The sequence below is a fragment of the Crocuta crocuta genome, unplaced genomic scaffold (genome assembly GCF_008692635.1).
Source record: "Crocuta crocuta isolate KB4526 unplaced genomic scaffold, BGI_CrCroc_1.0 scaffold150, whole genome shotgun sequence".
Lineage (NCBI taxonomy): Eukaryota > Metazoa > Chordata > Mammalia > Carnivora > Hyaenidae > Crocuta > Crocuta crocuta.
The window spans coordinates 349686-368550 of record NW_027527439.1 but is presented as its reverse complement, the minus strand read 5'-3'; the positions used below and the strand labels follow the sequence as shown (position 1 = coordinate 368550).

The window sequence follows — 18865 nt, the reverse complement described above, 5'->3', positions numbered from 1 at the left end:
TTTCAAGCAGAGTCATCACTATAGTCTGCATTGCTCCTACTCCCTTTATGGATAGAAGTAAGTTCTCTCTTTTAAGATTTGGTTGACAGCACCCAGTTTAAACTACTGGGATCAATAGCTAAAGTAGTATCTAATGGTTTTGTCATTTTATTTAAGTAAACAATAAAAGAAGACCTCAAAATTACACAAACTCAAAACAAGGATGAGTATGACCTTGGGCAAGTCAAGTGCTCATGCTTTACATTACCGTCTATAAATGAAAGCATTGAAATAGATGACCCCTTAGGTCTCTCCCAGCTCTGAATGTCACTGTATTAGTAATAACAGCAGTAATAAAAGAATGATAAGTATTGCTATTTGTTAAAGGATACTGTTTTTATAAAGGTAAAACCAAGATTCTCAAACAAAGGTAAAAAGGTATTATTTAACTTTTGAATTAATGAGGGAACCAGAAGGATGTGTGTCAGTTCAAATGAGAATTGGAATAATAGGCTATCGGCAATCAGGAATGCTCAAATACATGTTAATAGATGAAAACCGGTTACAATGTATAGAGCAATATAATACTTGTAATCTCTTCAAAAGTTTAGAAATTAATTACATATTAATTGAGTAAAATTCATTTGCATGTCTATGGACAAGAATCATTTGAATTGCTATTAGTTTCCTATAATTTATAGAGTTATAGATCTGAGTCAAAGTCAATGAAAGGCACAGACTCCCATGGATGCAGATAGTCCAAAGGGGTCCAAAAGACTATAATCAGCTTTCTACTCAAAGGATATCCAATAATGTCTTGTCCATTTTCAAGTCTTTCATAATTCTTCTTGATGTATTGGCTACATGTTTATTAACATGTGCCAGATACTATCCTAAGTGTTTTATATGTATTTCATTTAATACCACTGATAATGTGATATAATAAGAAAAACATATTTGGTCTTTTTCTCTGGCTCCTGACAAAGAGCTTGGAAAACACCTGTAATTTCCTGAGTGGTAGGTGTGAGGAGTATTTTTTCTTATTCATGATAAGCCCCTTTCAACATGACCTGAGTTAATGCTAATGAGAGGACCCTTGGAAGATGGGGCCTGGTGGCCAGAGGAACCAACCATGTGATTAGTAGGCTGGAACTTTCAGCCTTGACCTTAGACTTCTAGGAAGGGGAGTGGGGTTGAGAGCTGAGTTAGTCACCAATGACCAATGATTTAATCAATCATGCTTATTAGAACTGCCATAAAAACTCTAAACCAAGGGGTTCATAGGGCTTCCGGGATGGTGAACACATCACATGTCAGGAGGGTAGTGTAACCCAAGCTCCATGGAAACCAGAGCTCCTGAGCCTGAGATTCTTCCAGACCTTGCACTATATTCCTCTTCATCTGGCTGTTCATTTGTATCCTTTACGATATCCTTTATAATAAACCAGTAATAGTAAGTGTTCTATGAGTTCTATGAGTCATTATAGCAAATTCAAACCTGAGGAAGGGTCATGGAAACTCCCGATTTCCAGCCACATCAAACAGAAGTGTGGGTAACCAAGGGATCTACTACTTGAAATTGGACTTGGGGGCAGTTTTAGGGGGCTGAGCCATTAACCTGTGGAGTCTTCCCTAATTATCAGTAGTTAGTGCCAGTACTGAATTAAATTGTAGAGTCATTTGGTGTCTCCCGAGAACTGGAGACTTGGGTAGGATAGGAGTCCTGCACATTTGGTGTCAGTGGTGTTGTGAGTAAAAAAACAGTTTTCCTTTAATACCTGTAAAATGCAATGAGGCATTTTATGATACAGATTGCGAAACTCTGGTTTAGAATAATGAAGTAACTTTCCCATGGTCAAACTTTCTCATAAGTTGGCAAGACAAAGTTCAAGAAGATATGCTTTCCCCATAAGTATTTAATCTGTGGAATAAATATTTGCATTCCAATGACAAAAAGTACTCAATACAGCATGACTGTTGGGAAGACTATTCAACCTCGTCATGTGAGAACTTCAGCCAACTGATATCTGCTCCTCTAACTTCACACACAATCTCAAGGAAGGATGTTATCAGATCCTTGCTATGCAGAACAGATGTGATTTATGACCTTCATTAGGGTGACCCATCAAGATGTACTAACCAACCACAAGAAGCTTTTCTATGCATACAAGTCTCAAAAAGGGCATCTCTGTGCCAGGGGAGCTGCCACTTTGAGGGAAGTGTTCTGTGAGATGCTCGCAGTCAGCACAGAATTCTCTGCTAGTTCTCTGCAGTGCTCAACACCAAGGTTAAAGCAGGAGGCAAACGTGCTCTGCTACATAATTCTTTGGAAAATCTAAAATGGATTTCTTATTGCCACTTCTAATTGTAAATGGGAATATTCACTGGTTTGGTCAAAGAAGAAATGAACAAAGAGTTTTGAGATATACAAAAGAATATCAAAACAAAGGGGTAAAATGTCCAGCTTACCCATTGTATCATTCATGCGATCCAGTGAGGAATTATCTGAAATATCTAATAACATGACAAAATCAAATGCAGAAGGGGGAAGAGGCACTTCGTTGGGGGTTGTAGTGTCAACAACCAATGTGGATATTTGTGCTTTCTTTTCCTCCATTTCTAGAATCTCTCTGTTGCAGCCCGTGAGAGCTTCCTCCAGAAGTTTTGCTTGGTTTAAGGTCATCAGAAAACCATCCAAGACCCATCCTTGATCCACAGGTATCTTACTAAATTGAAAATGGACAAACTGTTAACATTTTGATAAATACAAGTACTTTGGACGTAACAATACAATGAGTCTTGCCTTTACCTTTCCTGCAACTTCACAGTAACCTCCTTTGGCACAAATTTTATTACCTTACAGCTAACATGAGGCTTATAAATGCACCACAATCACTCCTTTGCTTAAAATCTTTCTGTAGGTCCCTGCTGCCCTCCAAATATATTTCAGGAGTTGGTTAAGCGTCCAACATTGGCTCAGGCCATGATCTCACAGATTGTGAGTTTAAGCCCCACATCGGGCTCTGTGCTGTCAGTGCTGGGCCTGCTCTGAATCCTCTGTCCCTCCTCTCTACCCATACCTCACTTGTTCTCTCGCTCTCTTTCTCTCTCTCCCCTTATCTCTCTCTCAGAATAAATAAACTTAAAAAAAACAAAAACAAACAAAAAAACTAACTGGCCACAACTTACCTCCTTATAACTATGTCTCTCACAGTTTTGAGTCATTTACTTCAAACAAACTGATTTCCTCACTTAGGTAAATAAGCATTATATTTTCTAGCTTGTGGTCATAGGTTTGAACCTGTTTCTCTTCTACACATAGTGGGATAACATACCTCACAGGGCAGTTATGAGGATAAACTGAAATGATTCATTTTAAGAACCCAGCACTGAGGTTAGCACACTGTGGATACTCAAAATGCCAACCTGGAGAGGCCCTCCTACTCTGCCCAGTCCAGCATGGAGCCATAACCGCCTAACCTGAACTCTGCTCTCATTCACTTCACTATACAATGAATAATTATTGTACTTCGTAATTGAGAAAACATCAAGTGAGTCTTCTTTATCTCAGTTAGATTAGAAGTTGTAGTGTCAGGAGCACTTCTTGGGTCTTTGCTTTCAGTACCACATCCTCCATAGAGAATCAAGCCCTAAGAATTATTATTTTGGGTCTTTAACTTGAAAAACCATATGAAAGGGGAATAAACTTCAACTCTGCTGTTCTAAACCCCTAATTATGTAAAATTGAGATTTGTGTTTTTGGATTAAAAGTTACGATTTTATTTCTTTCTCTGTTAGAACTCCTTTCTTGTCGGTGCAACCTCCCTTTCTCATTGCCTTCCCATCCAGTACTGACCAGCCTTTGGATCCCTGGGTCCATTTCCTTCTCCTGAAACAGAAAGCAAGGAAGGGCACTGACCTGTGACCCCACAATCAGGATCCCTCCCCTCTATAATCTGTCCCTTGATTTTTCCAAGTGTCTAACTTTTTCTTGAATTCCTAAGGGAATAGAACCTGACCCTCACCTGGGTGAGTGAAGACTGGTAAAGTGGGGGAAGTGAAATATAAGCACAAAAAATCACAAAACATATCTTTATCTCACTGTTAGGTTTTATCACGTAGATGAACAGTATTTATTAGATATTAAAAATAAAAATACTATATTGTTCTTTATATATTGCTGTCTGATAAAGGATATATTAATAGATTAAAAAAATACATACTTAATAGCATTTACCAGGATGCTAACTAGCAACATGTCAGAAATGCTCTTTCCTTTCTTCAGCAACTTTTCTGATTTTGCACCAAGTTGAGCACGCACAGTGAGCTGTGAAAATAAACAATGAGTGGTTGAATACAACTAATTTAAAAGTCAGAATCCAAGTGTTTGTGGGGGGAACGTGAAATAGTCATGCTCTCTGGTGAAGACACTGATCATCTGGTACAATTCTGGAGTCAGCTGAGCATTCAGGGGAAGGGTGTATGGATATTGAGGCCCCTCTGTGTGGCTCCCTCCTTGCCAAGATCTTCTTCTTAATTCTCAGCTGCTCTGGCATTGCCAGCCTTCATTTTCTAGTACCTTAAATTGAAACTCTTGAACGTTTCTAGCCACTGCTGTGCCACACAGACATGGTGTGGCTCTGGGATAAGCTGTACCAGCATGCCTCTTGACCAGGGAAGTTCCCTTCATTCAGTGGTCCAGTTCCATGCAGCTTTATGCTGCCTGCCTGTCTGCCACTTTGATTTTTTACAGTTGGCTTTTGGCCATCAAATAAGTAGCTTTTCTATATTGTCCAGCATTGATAGTTATCTGTAGAAGGGCTAGTCCAATAAAGCTGCTGTATGCATAGGAAAATTCCCTAGTGCTGATTCTTAACCACCAGTGAGTATTTTACAAGTCAAATGATATCAGATGTCTACTCAAAACCCTGTAAAATTTCCTTGTTTACTTCAAATGTCCTCATTGTGCCTGTAAGGCTGACCTGATTTTTCTCCCTTCCTGCTCATCTCTCTAACTTTAGACCTTACTATTATCCCACTTTGCTGGCCAGGCACCTTCCTGCCTCATGGCTGCCATCCAGCTATTCTTACTGCCTGAAATGCTTCCCTAGATGCACTTGGCAGGTTCCCTCAATCTTCTTTCAATCTGGTTAGATCTCACTTTCTCAAAGAAGGCATATCCCGTTTAATACAGCAACCTTCCCTCTTTGCCCACAGGCCTTGACCTGTGCTTCTGACCCCATACTCCACACTATATTTTCCTTGCTTCTGACTCATTAATATCTAATGGGTCATATAATTCATTTACTCTGTGTTTACGGTTTGTTATCTGTCTACATTAGAATGTACACTCCTTAAGGTCCAAGAACCTTGCCTTTTCTGTTCATTGACATACCCCAAATAATTACAACAGTGCACCAAAAATAGTATGCTCTTTGAGTTGAATTGAATATGGTATTTAGAGGATTGAAACTCAATAAAAGTAAATATAAAATATATAGGCGCACTGTGGGTGGCTCAATCGGTTAAGCGTCCGACTTCGGCTCAGGTCATGATCTCATGGTTCGTGGGTTAGAGCCCCGCGTCAGGCTCTGTGCTGACAGCTAGCTCAGAGTCTGGAGCCTGTTTCGGATTCTGTGTCTCCCTCTCTCTCTTACCCTCCCCTGTTCATGCTGTCTCTCTCTTTCAGAAATAAATAAAACATTAAAAAAACTTAAAAAAGTACACTTAGCCTTTCTGTTAATTTATATTGCAAATACACAGAGTAAAAATGATAAATTCCCCTTCATCACTTTCTCTAAGCCCATTTCCCTCTTTACTGCTGTCATACTTACAGTTTGGTGTATATCCTTCCAAAACATTTTATATCTTTAAGAAGTTTTGAAATCTAAAATATTTGAAAACTAAAATTGTTTCCCAAGGAGAAATGCATAATAAAAGTAACTAAGTATAATGAAAATAAAGCAAATAAAATCTCACTTGATTAATCAGGACATTCTATTTGATAACAAAAAGATATCTCCATATACATAAAAGTAATACTATACAAGGAATTGCTAGTTTCCATTAGAAGTAACAATGAGTGAATTGTTGTGAATATTTCAGGGATTAATAAAAAATTCTGTAGAGTCACCAATAAGTCTAAGGAGAAGTTCTGGGGAAAAAAAGTATTTAAAGGTAAAGAGGATAGAAAAGGAAAGAAAAGTAATAAATTAAATGGTAAAGAAAAACATATAAATATAAGCTTGACATCTGACTAAATTTTTTTTTTTAATGTTTTATTTATTTCTAGGAGAGAGAGAGAGAGAGACAGCGTGAGCAGGGGAGGGTCAGAGAGAGAGGGAGTCACAGACTGAAACAGGCTCCAGGCTCTGAGCTGGCTGTCAGCACAGAGCCCGATGTGGGGCCCGAACCCACAAACCACGAGATCATGACCTACGTGAAAGTTGGACGCTTAACCACTAAGCCACCCAGGCGCCCTGACATCTGACTAAAATTTAAGAAGCACACGGTTACTTTCTTACCTGGTAAAACTGAATAGCAATTTCCACTGCTTTAGAGATAAAGAATATTAAGAATATAAAGAATATTAAGTAACTCAGATTTAGTTAATATTTTACCATAATATTTACTTTAAACCAAAAAAGGACCACATTACTATTTCATTCCATTTGAAGAGATACCAAGAAACTATAAATCATGACATATTTCAATCTACTAGTAGCCAAAATTAGTTACAGTACTTACTTCAGAGAAACTATCACTTGATTTGACTTCTTCAGCTTTTGCAGTTTTATTTGTCTCAGTACCTAGCGATAGGAAAAGTAATAAGAATAAAGTCCAGTATTTACCACTAACAACCATGTTAGTATCTGATCATCCATGGTCTTGGACAGATAGGTTATTGGATCCAGCCATGCCTGAGATGCTTGGAGGAAAGAAGTAATAGAGTCACCACAGAATGTCTTCATCTTTGTTCTGCAACATTAAAATCCTGGCCATTGTGTGGCTTGGTGTTTTCCACTTCCTTCTGTTATGGCTCACTCATAATAATATCATTAGAAATACTTTAATATTGTTGGGTTGTTTTTTTTTTTTTTTTTTCAGAAAAATAGCTGAGTGTCTGAAGAAAATTTGTTAGAATGTTAATTTGTTAAATTTTATTTTCCTGAATTATCAAGTTACAAGTAACAAATACGTCTAAAAGTAGAAAAGTCTAGAAGTCAGTAGGGTTTTTTACTTGAATTCTATGGGGGGAAAACCAAGTTTTCAGAGTCTGTTTATAATTAACTAGACTTTTGTAATAAAATATGTCATGCAATACTTATAATAGATTAAAAAGCAATGAAAATTATCCTGTAAGAAACACATAAGGGACGGATTACACCCTCTTAAAAGATGGAAAACACAACTGCTCTTGGAGAGCTCCATGCTCACCACACAGTCCGGTGGTGACGGCAATAATGACATGCCCACAGGATGATCTGAACTTTATGCTAGAATATGAGGAAACTATTAAATATGGCAAGCCTTCACTAGCACAGCTAGAAAAGATATTGAAGACTTAACATTGTTTTCCTTTAATGTTTCTAAAAAGCATATTAAAGACTAGAAACCAAATCCCAAATGACGTAACTTTTTATTAGGTTTGGAAGCTTGGTTCTATTTATTTGCCTTGCCCAAGGCTGGACATAAACTTTATGTAGGGAACCACTCTTCGGGGGGAGTGGGGGAGCAAGAGACCAGACCCCGTAGCCTCCCTCAAACAGTGAAGAACACAGCAGTGTGCAGGGAGCCCCAACCCTACCACTCACTCAGATCTTCTTGGGCGAAAAGAAACAATAAACTGCCATCTCCCTGCAAAGCCAGGGAGAGGGAGGGTTTATCCCAACTGTTACCACAAGCACAACAAAACTGAGCAACTACTTGAAGGAGCTTAAAATGATTCCTTTGTAATACTCATCTCTTATCCCTATTTATAGACAAAGGTTGGGGACTTCTGTATTTACTTTGCTCTCTCTGTTAAATTACCAGGTAGACAACTATGCAAAACTCCCCTTGTCTCCCCTTTCTTTCCTTAAAAGCAAGTTTGCTCACACACATGTGCACAAACTTTTTGCACTAAATATCTGTCTAATGTAAACAATGGATGATTTGTTTTGATATCTCACTTACTAAGTACAGTTTTATCTTCTGTTTCTGGCAATGCTTCATCTGAAGGTGGATAAGCTGCAAATACATTCTGTAGGTCCTTTGGGGAGAAAACACACATACGCTCACAGAAATTTTAACATTGTCACATTTTAATAACATCAAAATTTTTATTTCTATAAATAAGGTTAACACTATTTTATCTATAACATTGATGATATTAAGAATAACTGAATGATTTCTGAAAACACATAAAATTGATGATTATTCTTATAGAAACACACAGTAGCCTGTGGTGTACTCTGTCTTTCCAATGGCCTTCAATTATTATGTAAAATACAGGAACTGCTGTTTTGAAAATACAGTGAGTGGCTCAGTCAGTTAAGCATCAGGCTACAGCTCAGGTCATGATCTCACAGTCTGTGAGTTAAAGTCCTGCATCAGGCTCTGTCTTAACAGCTTGGAACCTAGAACCTGCTTCAGATTCTGTCTCCCTCTCCCTTTGCCCCTCCCCTGCTCACACTCTGTTTCTGTCTCTCTCTCTCAAATATAAGTAAACACTTAAAAATTTTTTAAAAAATGCAGTGAAACCTGAGAAAGAGGTGGAGTTTATGGAACACTATTTTACAAAGAACAGTCCTAGAGGTGTCTGTCAGAGCCATAAGAAAATAAGGACAAAACATGTACACTGTCTATCATCAGAATAAGAGGCAACCCACACACCTCCTAATTATTTTCATAATTTGTGGTTAAATGGTATTTATTTTGCAGCTGATGCAAATGATCTGGGTTAGATCTCTGCTAATTTATTCAATTGCAGAGACAACATAAGGTAGGGGAAAGAATATTGGATTTAGAATCTGGGTTTCTACTCAAAGCTTAGCCATCAATATGCCTTCTGATCCCAAGCAAGCCAATTCATCCTTGGGACCTCTATTGTCTCTCCTTTAAAATGAGGGTGCTGGACCACATTATGATTCTCAAGGTGGGGCCACATTCTGCTGTTTCCTACCTGAGACTCTTCATGCAATTATGTAGAAAGATGCAGTATTTATGGGAATGTGATACAGGTAAACCACAAGAAGACCTCCTCCTCCTTCACTAACCCCTCTGATTGAGATCTACTCACAGACCAACTGTTTTGCATATAGTCCCTGGGCATCCCTCTGCGGAATACCATTGTGAGCCAAGGGACCAAGTCTGGTAACCCCTTCACCCCTTCTCTGTTCTCCCCCCCCCCACATATGCCTCAGTCATCAGTCATGGCCCAAAGCTGGCACAGTCTCTTTGCAATGGAGACTCCACTGTTGGCCACTGCCAGGGTCTCAGTGGTGGGATATAACTCTGAGAGCTGGTGACTTGGTGACCTCTGCCCATAGCACACATACCCCACCCACCTCCTACCTCTTGCAAGTTAGCCCCTTTCCCCCCTTACCAGTCTTACCAGCGTGTGGCTCTTTCTTCAGGAGATTGTCTCCAGCTATTGGTAGCTGGGCATGAAGTGGGCCAACCACCCTGGATAACCCACCCAGGCAAACTGGGATATGTTGGGGGAGTGGCAGGGAGGAATCTTCTCTTTCGCTATGTAAATGTCCACATAGCAACTTTGGTTTTGCCTCTTGGCCCACAAAACCTAAAATATTTTCTCTCTGGACCTTTACAGAAAACATTGCTAACCTCTGGTCTAGAAGATCTCTTAGATTCCATCCAACTTCAAATCTCTAGAATATGAGGAGCAGAAAACTAAAACACACTTGCCTGGCTTTCTTTACTCTTTTCTTGCTGAACTGGCAGAGCCTTTTTTTCATCTTCTTTCTCAATTGGTAGGGCTTCACTGACTTTTTCATTGTCATGAAATGCTTTGATAGCTTCTTGGACAAGAGTGTCAATAGAAAGTATCTGAATAGGAAAGTCTAAAGTACAGCAGGCAATTTTATTAATAACTTCATTTAGAAAATTGACATAATTATCCTTCTGTGCTGGCTTCACCCCATAACACTGTCGTTTGGGCTCCCTAGAATTGCCTTTTGGATTAAGCTGGTTTTTTTTTTATTATGGTAAAATTCACATAACATAAATTGAACCATTTTAACTTTTGTAAAAGATATGCCTCAGAGCTCTTTAGGCCATTTACATGTCTAACCATCACCACTATCTTGTTCCATAAAGTTCTCCTCACCTGAAGAGGAGACCAGATACCCACTAAGCATTCACTCCTTACCTCTTATCTCTGCCCCCAGCAACCACTAAATTGCCTTCTGTCTCTGGGTTTGCCTAGTCTGGATATTTCACACCAATGGAATCATACAATATGTGGCCTTTTGTGTCTCATTTCTTTCATTTAGCATCATGTTTTCAAGGTACATTCATGTTGTAGCATGTATTAGTAGTACTCACTCCTTTTTTATGGCTGAGTAATATTTCATTGTATAGATATACTATATTTGTTATCCATTCATCAGGTGATGGACTTTTCCCCCACCTTTTGGGTATTTTTAATAGTGCTGCTATGGATATTTCTGCACAAGATTTATTTTGAACATTTGTTTTCAGTCCTTTGGGGTATATATTCCATACTGGAATTATTGGAATCATATGGTAATACTTCGTTTAATTTATTGAGGAACCACCAAACTGCTTTCCATACTGGTTGCACCATTCTATATTCCCACCGGCAAGGTGTTCCACGCAACACCTCCTCACCAACACTTGTTGTTTTCTTTTCTTTTTTTTTTTTAATTATACCCATCCTAGTGCGTGTGAAGTAGTATCTCATTGTGCTTTTGTCAAGCTGCTTAAGAAGGTACTTCTAACATCTCAATAACGATCTACTCTACTTTTCTCTGCATTAGAATAGTCTAAGATCGACTAGCCTGTAAATTTTGAGTTTTCTAGTAAAAACAGTAAAAAATAAGTGTAATTAAAAAAAAAAAAAACGAACTAGGGGCGCCTGGGTGGCTTAGTCGGTGAAGCGTCCGACTTTTGCTTGGGTCATGATCTCGCGGTTCATGGGTTCGAGCCCCGCGTCAGGCACTGAGCTGACTGCCAGCTCAGAGCCTGGAGCCTGTTTCAGAGTCTGTGACTCCCTCTCTCTCTGACCCTCCCCTGCTCGCGCTGTCTCTCTCTCTCTCCTAGAAATAAATAAAACATTAAAAATTAAAACAAAACAAAACAAAACAAAAAAACCCAACAAACTAAACCAATGGGAACCTATGTTTTTAGCTGAATGGACTTCAACAGAAAAAGCCAAAGGCTCATTAAAAAGATGGAACTCAACAGATGTGAAAAATGAACACATTTATAATTTTAAGCAGATTTCTTTTGTATTTGTTACAAATTATTAATTTCTCCCTTCATTTATTTACCTAAATAAATCTATGAGGAAAAGTTTAAAACTTGCTACTTCTCTAGACTATGTACCATCAGTATGTAACATGTCCATATCTTCAGGTTTGCTTGGGACAGTCCCAGTTTATGACTTTAAAATACTAAAAGTGCCTGCTGTGGACAAGTACTTATATGATTACTCCATTATAAAATTTCTGATGATGACAGAGTTTCTCAATATATCAGCAGACTCTTAAGTATGTTGTCTACAGACCTAGTCATTTGCAGCTACAGTCAATGTAAACAGAATCCAATAAACAGGAAAAGAAAAAAAAAAAAGAAAGAAATTCTACCTTTTTGTAGAGCCTTTAGAGCAGTAGTTTTTCCACTAAATGTTTTCCCCAATAAGCACCCTTTAATAGCAAATGAGGGTAATTCTGTTATTGTTGTTTTGACTTGAGGAGGATGAGATTTTTCAATTAATCTGTGAATCACATGACCCAATATGGTATTATTGGAGGGTGGTAAATTCTCAACCATTTCTTCTGATAAGGTCCACTCTCCAACCATGTTCTACAAAATAACAAGGAAACAAACAAAACAGAATATTCTTAAAAGTGGTATTTACCCACATTAAAAAAGTTAATATTGAAAATAAACCCAAATTATAGCAAACAAAAGTATTTAATACTTTAAATGATTGTATTGTATAAATGAGTAATAACATAATACATTCATATAGGAGAGCAGAAAAATGAGCTTCCTATGTAGAAGTAAAAAGAAAAACTCAAAAATCCTTAACAGTTTATGAAAATAGGCATATTGAGTTAATTGAGACAAACTGTAATTCAGGTTGAGCATAGAGACATTTAAATTGATGCTGCCATCAGTAAACAAAAAACAATAATAGTTTACCTGCTATCTTATGCAAATACTAAGCTTACTTTAAAATATTTTAAAGAAAGATTAAAGAGAACATTCATGCCCAATACAGTGTCCTCTAAATCTACTATTTTCTTCAGGTTTCCTGCTGAATTGATCAAATAATTATAGGTAAGAAAACACACTACAGACCACATTCTCTACCTCTATGTAATAAAACTAGAAATCAGTTTTTGAAAGATATGAGAAATGTAAGGACTTAAAAATTAAAAGCATTATTTTATTTTATTTTTTTTAAAATATTTTTATTTATTTCTAGGAGAGAGAGAGAGACAGCGTGAGCAGGGGAGGGTCAGAGAGAGAGGGAGACACAGACTCTGAAACAGGCTCCAGGCTCCGAGTTGGCAAGCAGCACAGAGCCCTACGCGGGGCTCGAACCCACGAACCGCGAGATCATGACCTAAGCGAAAGTCGGACGCTCAACCGACTAAGCCACCCAGGCGCCCCTAAAAGCATTATTTTAAAATAATTCTTGGCTAAAAGGGGAAATTAAAAGTATAAATGCCAAAAAAAAAAAACATTAAACACTTGATTTATTAAAAATATGGGATGGGATCAAATTGTACTCAGAGGAAAATTCAGTCCCATAAAATGCCAGATCTAAAATAAAAAAGAAGGGAAACAAACTAAGCATTAAAATAGGAGAAAGTAATTTTAAATAAAAATGGGAGGGACTCATAAAAATGCAAATGGATACAGAGCAAAACTATCAGGATACTTTTTATTAATAGAACTTGTCCAGTCTAATCGTGATAAATTACTTCTAGTTCTGAACAAAGATGAAGAAAAGAGTGAGTATCAATTTTGTAACATAATATGAAGAAACAAGAGATTTTAAACCTATTACTATATTACATTAATAGGTTAAAATTTTTTTTAAAAAAGCATATGATCATTCTAAGCAAGAAACATCTGATAAAATTGAAAATTCATGTCTGATGAGGGAAAAAAACACAAGTAAAATTAAAATGAAATAGAACAAATCTTTTAATATGTTATGACTTGAAGATAATTCCCCTAACACTCTCCAGACTGATATGAAATAGGGAACAAAAATGAATGACACATTCTTTTCCCATTAAAGGCAGGAATAAGAAAAAGATACTCATCATTAATAGTGACATTATTCTGGAAGTTCTAGCCAGTGCAAATAAGATGAAGAGGTAGAAGTGCCTCTAGAAGTAAAGAAGGCTCTGTAGACTTGAATTCCTAATGCAGAGGTGATAGCTGTGACCTTAACTACTAGTGCCCATGATGGTGGCAGCGGTGACAGTTTTCTCATCAGACCTTGCTTTGGGGGGTCTGATCATTTCCCTTGGAAGATTAACCTTGAACCTGGTTCTTGAGCCCACCTACTGATTAATTTAACTATCTAACATATTTGGAATAATTGTTTTTCTACTACCTCAGCAGCAGTCAAGTGGTTTTTTTTTTTTTAATGTTTTTATTTATTTGTAGGAGAGAGAGATAGACAGCGTGAGCAGGGGAGGGTCAGAGAGAGAAGGAGACACAGACTCTGAAACAGGCTCCAGGCTCTGAACTGGCAGTCAGCACAGAGCCCAATGCGGGGCTCGAACCCACGATCCGTGAGATCATGACCTAAGCGAAAGTCGGTCGCTTAACCAACTAAGCCACCCAGGAGCCCCAGCAGTCAAGTGTTTTTGCTTTCAGTTAAAAACTTTCACAAAATCATTGGAATTAACAAAGAAATAGAGAGCCTGTATATAGGAAGCCTCAAACTTCACTGAGAAGTATAAGAAAAAATAACTTCATTAAAGGGTAAGTTTAGAAGGTTCAAATCTACAAGGACGCCTGGGTTGGGCTCAATTGGTTAAGTGTCTGACTTTGGCTCAGGTCATGACTTTGAGCCTGAAGCCTGCTTCAGATTTTGTGTCTCCTTCTCTTTCTGTCCCTCCCCGGCATGTGCTCTATCTCTCCCTCTCTCTCAAAAATAAATAAAGCATTAAAAATAAGGTTCAAATCCATAAACCATTTAATTCTTACCAATTAACCTGACTGAATATAATAACAAAAGTGCTAGTGTCATATGACACATGATTCTAAAATTAAGGCAAAAGAAGAAATAGAATGAATAAAAATATTTATTTAAAAAACTCAAGAAAGTAAAAGTGGGTGTACCGTACCATATATTAAGCACTTGTTAAGAATACACTAATGAGGGGCCCCTGGATGGCTCAGTCAGCTGAGCATTTGACTCTTGATTTCAGCTCAGGTCATGATCTCACAGTTTATGAGATTGAACTGTGTCAGGCTCTGCACTGACAGCATGGAGCCTGCTTGGGATTCTCTCTCTCCCTCTCTTTCTGTCCCTCCCCCACTCATGTTCGCTCTTTTTTTCTCAATCACAAAATAAATCAATAAACATTAAAAAGATACAGTAATGAAAAATGAGTTTCAGAAAGAAATGAGTCTGTTCAGTGCACAAAAATTTAAATTCTATAAATAGATCTAAGTATATACAGGAATTTAGTATATAATAAGATTTATATTTCATAGTAGCAGAAAAGTACATTATTTCATAACAGGTACTGGAATAATTGGCCACATATTTGAAAAGAATGAAGTTGGATATCCTTATATTTTTCATAAAAATAGATTCTGAAACCAAGAAATCATGAAGGCACCAAAACCTGGATGAACACTTATATGCTCCAGGATGGAAAACCATAAAAGAAAAGACTGATAAATTTGGTTATATGAAAATAAAATATTCTACACATTCCCCCCCTACTTAAACATACTTACACAAAATTAAAAAAATTTTTTTAATGATTATTTATTTTTGAGGGAGAGAGAGAGAGAGAGAGAGAGACAGACAGAGCCTGAGTCAGGGAAGGGCAGAGAGAGAGACTAATGGAGAGAGGGAGACACAGAATCCAAAGCAGGCTCCAGGCTCTGAGCTGTCAGCACAGAGCCAGAGGGGGAGCTTGAACCCACCGAGTCCAAGTTGGACACTTAACTGACAGGGCTACCCAGGTGCCGCTACTTACACACAATTTAAAAGTAAAAAACAAAATGAAAGTGTCTGTCATATATATATACATATATATGTATATGTTTCACAAAGGATTAAGAGTCTTGGTTTATAAAAAGCTGTATGTAATAAGATTAAAAATATCCCAAAAGAAAAAAAAAGGCACAAGGAATATGAACAGTCAATACTTAAAATAGAATAAAATGGCCAATGAGTTTTTGAAGAAATGTTCAAATTCACAGAAATAAAGATATTCACAGAAATAAAACAATGATGCATCATATTTTGCCTAACATAAAAAAGTTAGTCATACTTTTCATTCAATACTGGTGGGAGAGTAAATTAGCACATTGCTTTATTGTACTTTCTAATGAGTCCAAAGTTGCTTTAATATCACCATAATAATAAAAATAACTAAGACATAAAAATAGATAAGAATTAGGATTTAGTTTATATACAAGTCACTGAAAAATTAGGTACGATACTAATTTTTCTGAAGCATATAAAACAAATTTAGGAACATAAGTAGTTAACAATTATTATATAAATATTCTATCCCCAATCTACCAGATCAAAGAGTAGAAATACATGACATAGAAATACACGCTATATTTTATTATTTGGACTTAGTATATATAATCTATTTACCTAACTATTCAAACTTCAAAATACTCTGATGTATTGTTTCAGTGGTGCAAAACATTATGAATTCAAGATATATAGGCTTAACAGCTTTTTTGAAAAATCAAGTTTTCTCCAAATCTTTTTAAAGATAATCAGTTTTATTAGCACTTTTTAAAATATATCACTTGCAGGGGCACCTGGGCAGGTTAGTTGTTTAAGGGTCCAACTCTTGATTTCTGCCCAGGGATTGAGTCCTGGGTTGGGCTCTGGGCTGAGTGTGAAGCCTGCTTGGGATTCTCATTCTTTCTCCCTCTTTCTCTCTACCCTTCTCCCTCACTCCCACACATACTCTCTCTCTCTATAATCAGTCAATCAATCAATCACTTGCCCTCAATCAACTTGCTCCCAATTAGCCTTAACTTAGTCTTCTTAGTCCAAATAATTGGGCTAGAAAAAAATGGGCAATATTCACTGGGGGAGAAAATGAACTCAGCAGCCTATGTTCTTAAGAAAACCAAAGAGAGGGGCGCCTGGGTGGCTCAGTCCCTTAAGCCTCCGACTTCGGTTCAGGTCATGATCTCACGGTTGGTGGGGTCAAGCCGTGCGTCAGGCTCTGTGCTGACATCTAGCTCAGAGCCTGGAGCCTGTTTCTGATTCTGTGTCTCCCTTTCTCTGACCCTCCCCTGCTCATGCTGTCTCTCTTTCTCAGAAATAAATAAAACATTAAAAAAAAAAAAAAAAGAAAACCAAAGAGAGAACTAAAACAAAAGACAATGGGGCACCTGGGTGACTCAGATGGTTAATCATCCAACTCTCGATTTCCGCTCAGGTCATGATCTCACAGTCATGGGTTCAAGCCCTGTGTCGGGCTCTGCACTGACAATGCAGAGCCTGCTTGGAATCCTCTTTCTCCCTCCTCTGCTTCTCTCTTTCAAAATAACTAAATAGACTTAAATAAATGAAACAGATTTTTATTAAAATAAAGAAAAAAGTTCAATGCATATTTTCACAATACATAGGCCAATTTTTCAACTCCTGCTAATATGAATTTTTTTTTGAGGAGGACATAAGGAATATATCTTTATATTTGTATATTTACATTACTATATATTTTGTATGACATGTCATAAATATTTATGTATGCTAGGTCATATATAAATTTAAACATACTTTATCTCATATATTAATAAATATATGCCTTTATTGTTGCATTGTTTAAATCATTATTCTTTTCATGTCAATGAAATATCGGACAAAAAAAAATTCTTGCTCAGAATATAAGCTGACAGATTTCATAAGTGCTATATAGATGGCTTGCAGACAGAATTTCTGTTATAATAACATTATGAGATAAGGAAATGCTTTTTGAAACAAATTAAAAAAATTCCCCAAAGTATTCACAATAGGTTTTTCTTTAAAAATGGTGGAATTTATTAGTATATCAATATAATTATATGTGTTACTTCTACACAAACTATCCTTTATTTGTAAAATTTATTTTGTTTTAGTTTTTCTGACAATTTTGTACATAATTATATGCTTTATTCAAAATTAGCTAAAACTGAATTGCTTTTCATAATCATTGACTGAACTGGAATTTATTGCTTGCCTCTGCTTTCTTTCATTGAAATCACTTATAATTCTAATTAGACATGATAATTAATTATGTAATGTGGCCAATCAGAAATAAACCAAATTAAGAAACAAACCAGAGGGGCACCTGGGTGGCTCAGTCAGTTGAGTGTCTGACATCAGCTCAGGTCATGATCTCACATTTGACATCATGAGTTTGAGCCCTGCTTCAGGCTCTGTTCTGACAGCTCAAAGCCTGGAGCCTGCTTTGGATTCTGTGTCTCCTTCTTTCTCTCCCCACCCCCCCCAACTCACACTCTGTCTCTCTCAAAAATGAACATTAACAAAAAAAATTTTTTTAAAAAAACAGAGAAGTTACATTACTTTAAAATAAAAAGGCTTTAGGTCCAAGGCCATTTTAAGTGGAAAGTTTCCAACGTTCCAATGACTTTGTGCAATGCATTTAATCTGTTCTAGAGGAACCAGTCTGGGATTGAAATCAGATGACCTGGATTCCCAGAATAGTTCTGCTACTTACCTGTTTTGTACTCTTGACAATTCCCTCATCCTTGAGTGATAGTATGTATTTCTCACAGTTGCTGTAAAGATTGAATGAAATGCTTGTGTGAGTAGCCTATGTGGCCGTGCAGTTTCAAAGCTTAACTAAGAAGTTCTTAGGCTGCTGCCGGAGTTGCACATAACAGTGCCTCACAGAAGGGTTCAGCCCAATGGGAGAAACTACATGCCACTTACACCCCAATCAGAGAGGTGTGCTTCCTCACAAAGGTATCAGAGTAAAGCCCTGTTCCATCACTGAATTAGTTGTAGAATGTGGCCCAACACAATGGGATAGAATGTTCACCATGCAGTAACCTGAATGCTTAGGTTAGGAAAAGGTCTAAAGCTTGAACCGTGGAGATAAGGGGCTCAAAGATTTGGTGGAGCACATTTTGTAGACTCATCTTAAAAATACAGTTGGTAACATTTCCAAGCAAAGATCAAAGATAAAGGGTAAGTCAAAGTAATCATCTCAGGTTGGAACAAGAACATGATGCGTGAAAAGGAGGTCAGAAGAACTGGACAAAAGGGACATTCAGATCAAAATGAAGATTACTAGTTTAACTACAATGAGCTAAAGAGATTTGCTAGTTCATTAGTGAAGAGGAACTAGATTTTTTTTTACCATATCCCTCTTCCACAAGGTTTGTTATATATAATTCTTTTAATTATATAATAAAATTTTATTAGATAAAAATATATAATAAAATGTATAAT

At 37.2% G+C, this 18865-nt stretch overlaps 1 protein-coding gene across 1 annotated transcript in view; it reads right to left on the bottom strand.

Annotated features, from left to right (window-relative positions):
* The window catches only part of SPEF2 (sperm flagellar 2), a 187517-nt gene that overhangs the window by 106494 nt on the left and 62158 nt on the right, over positions 1-18865 (bottom strand). The window contains exons 11-16 of the mRNA XM_077760172.1: positions 11811-12030; positions 9889-10043; positions 8155-8230; positions 6727-6788; positions 4203-4306; positions 2449-2705 (exon numbers count right to left, since the gene is read on the bottom strand). Coding sequence (XP_077616298.1) covers positions 2449-2705; positions 4203-4306; positions 6727-6788; positions 8155-8230; positions 9889-10043; positions 11811-12030 — 874 coding nt within the window. The remainder of the gene's footprint in view (positions 1-2448; positions 2706-4202; positions 4307-6726; positions 6789-8154; positions 8231-9888; positions 10044-11810; positions 12031-18865) is intronic.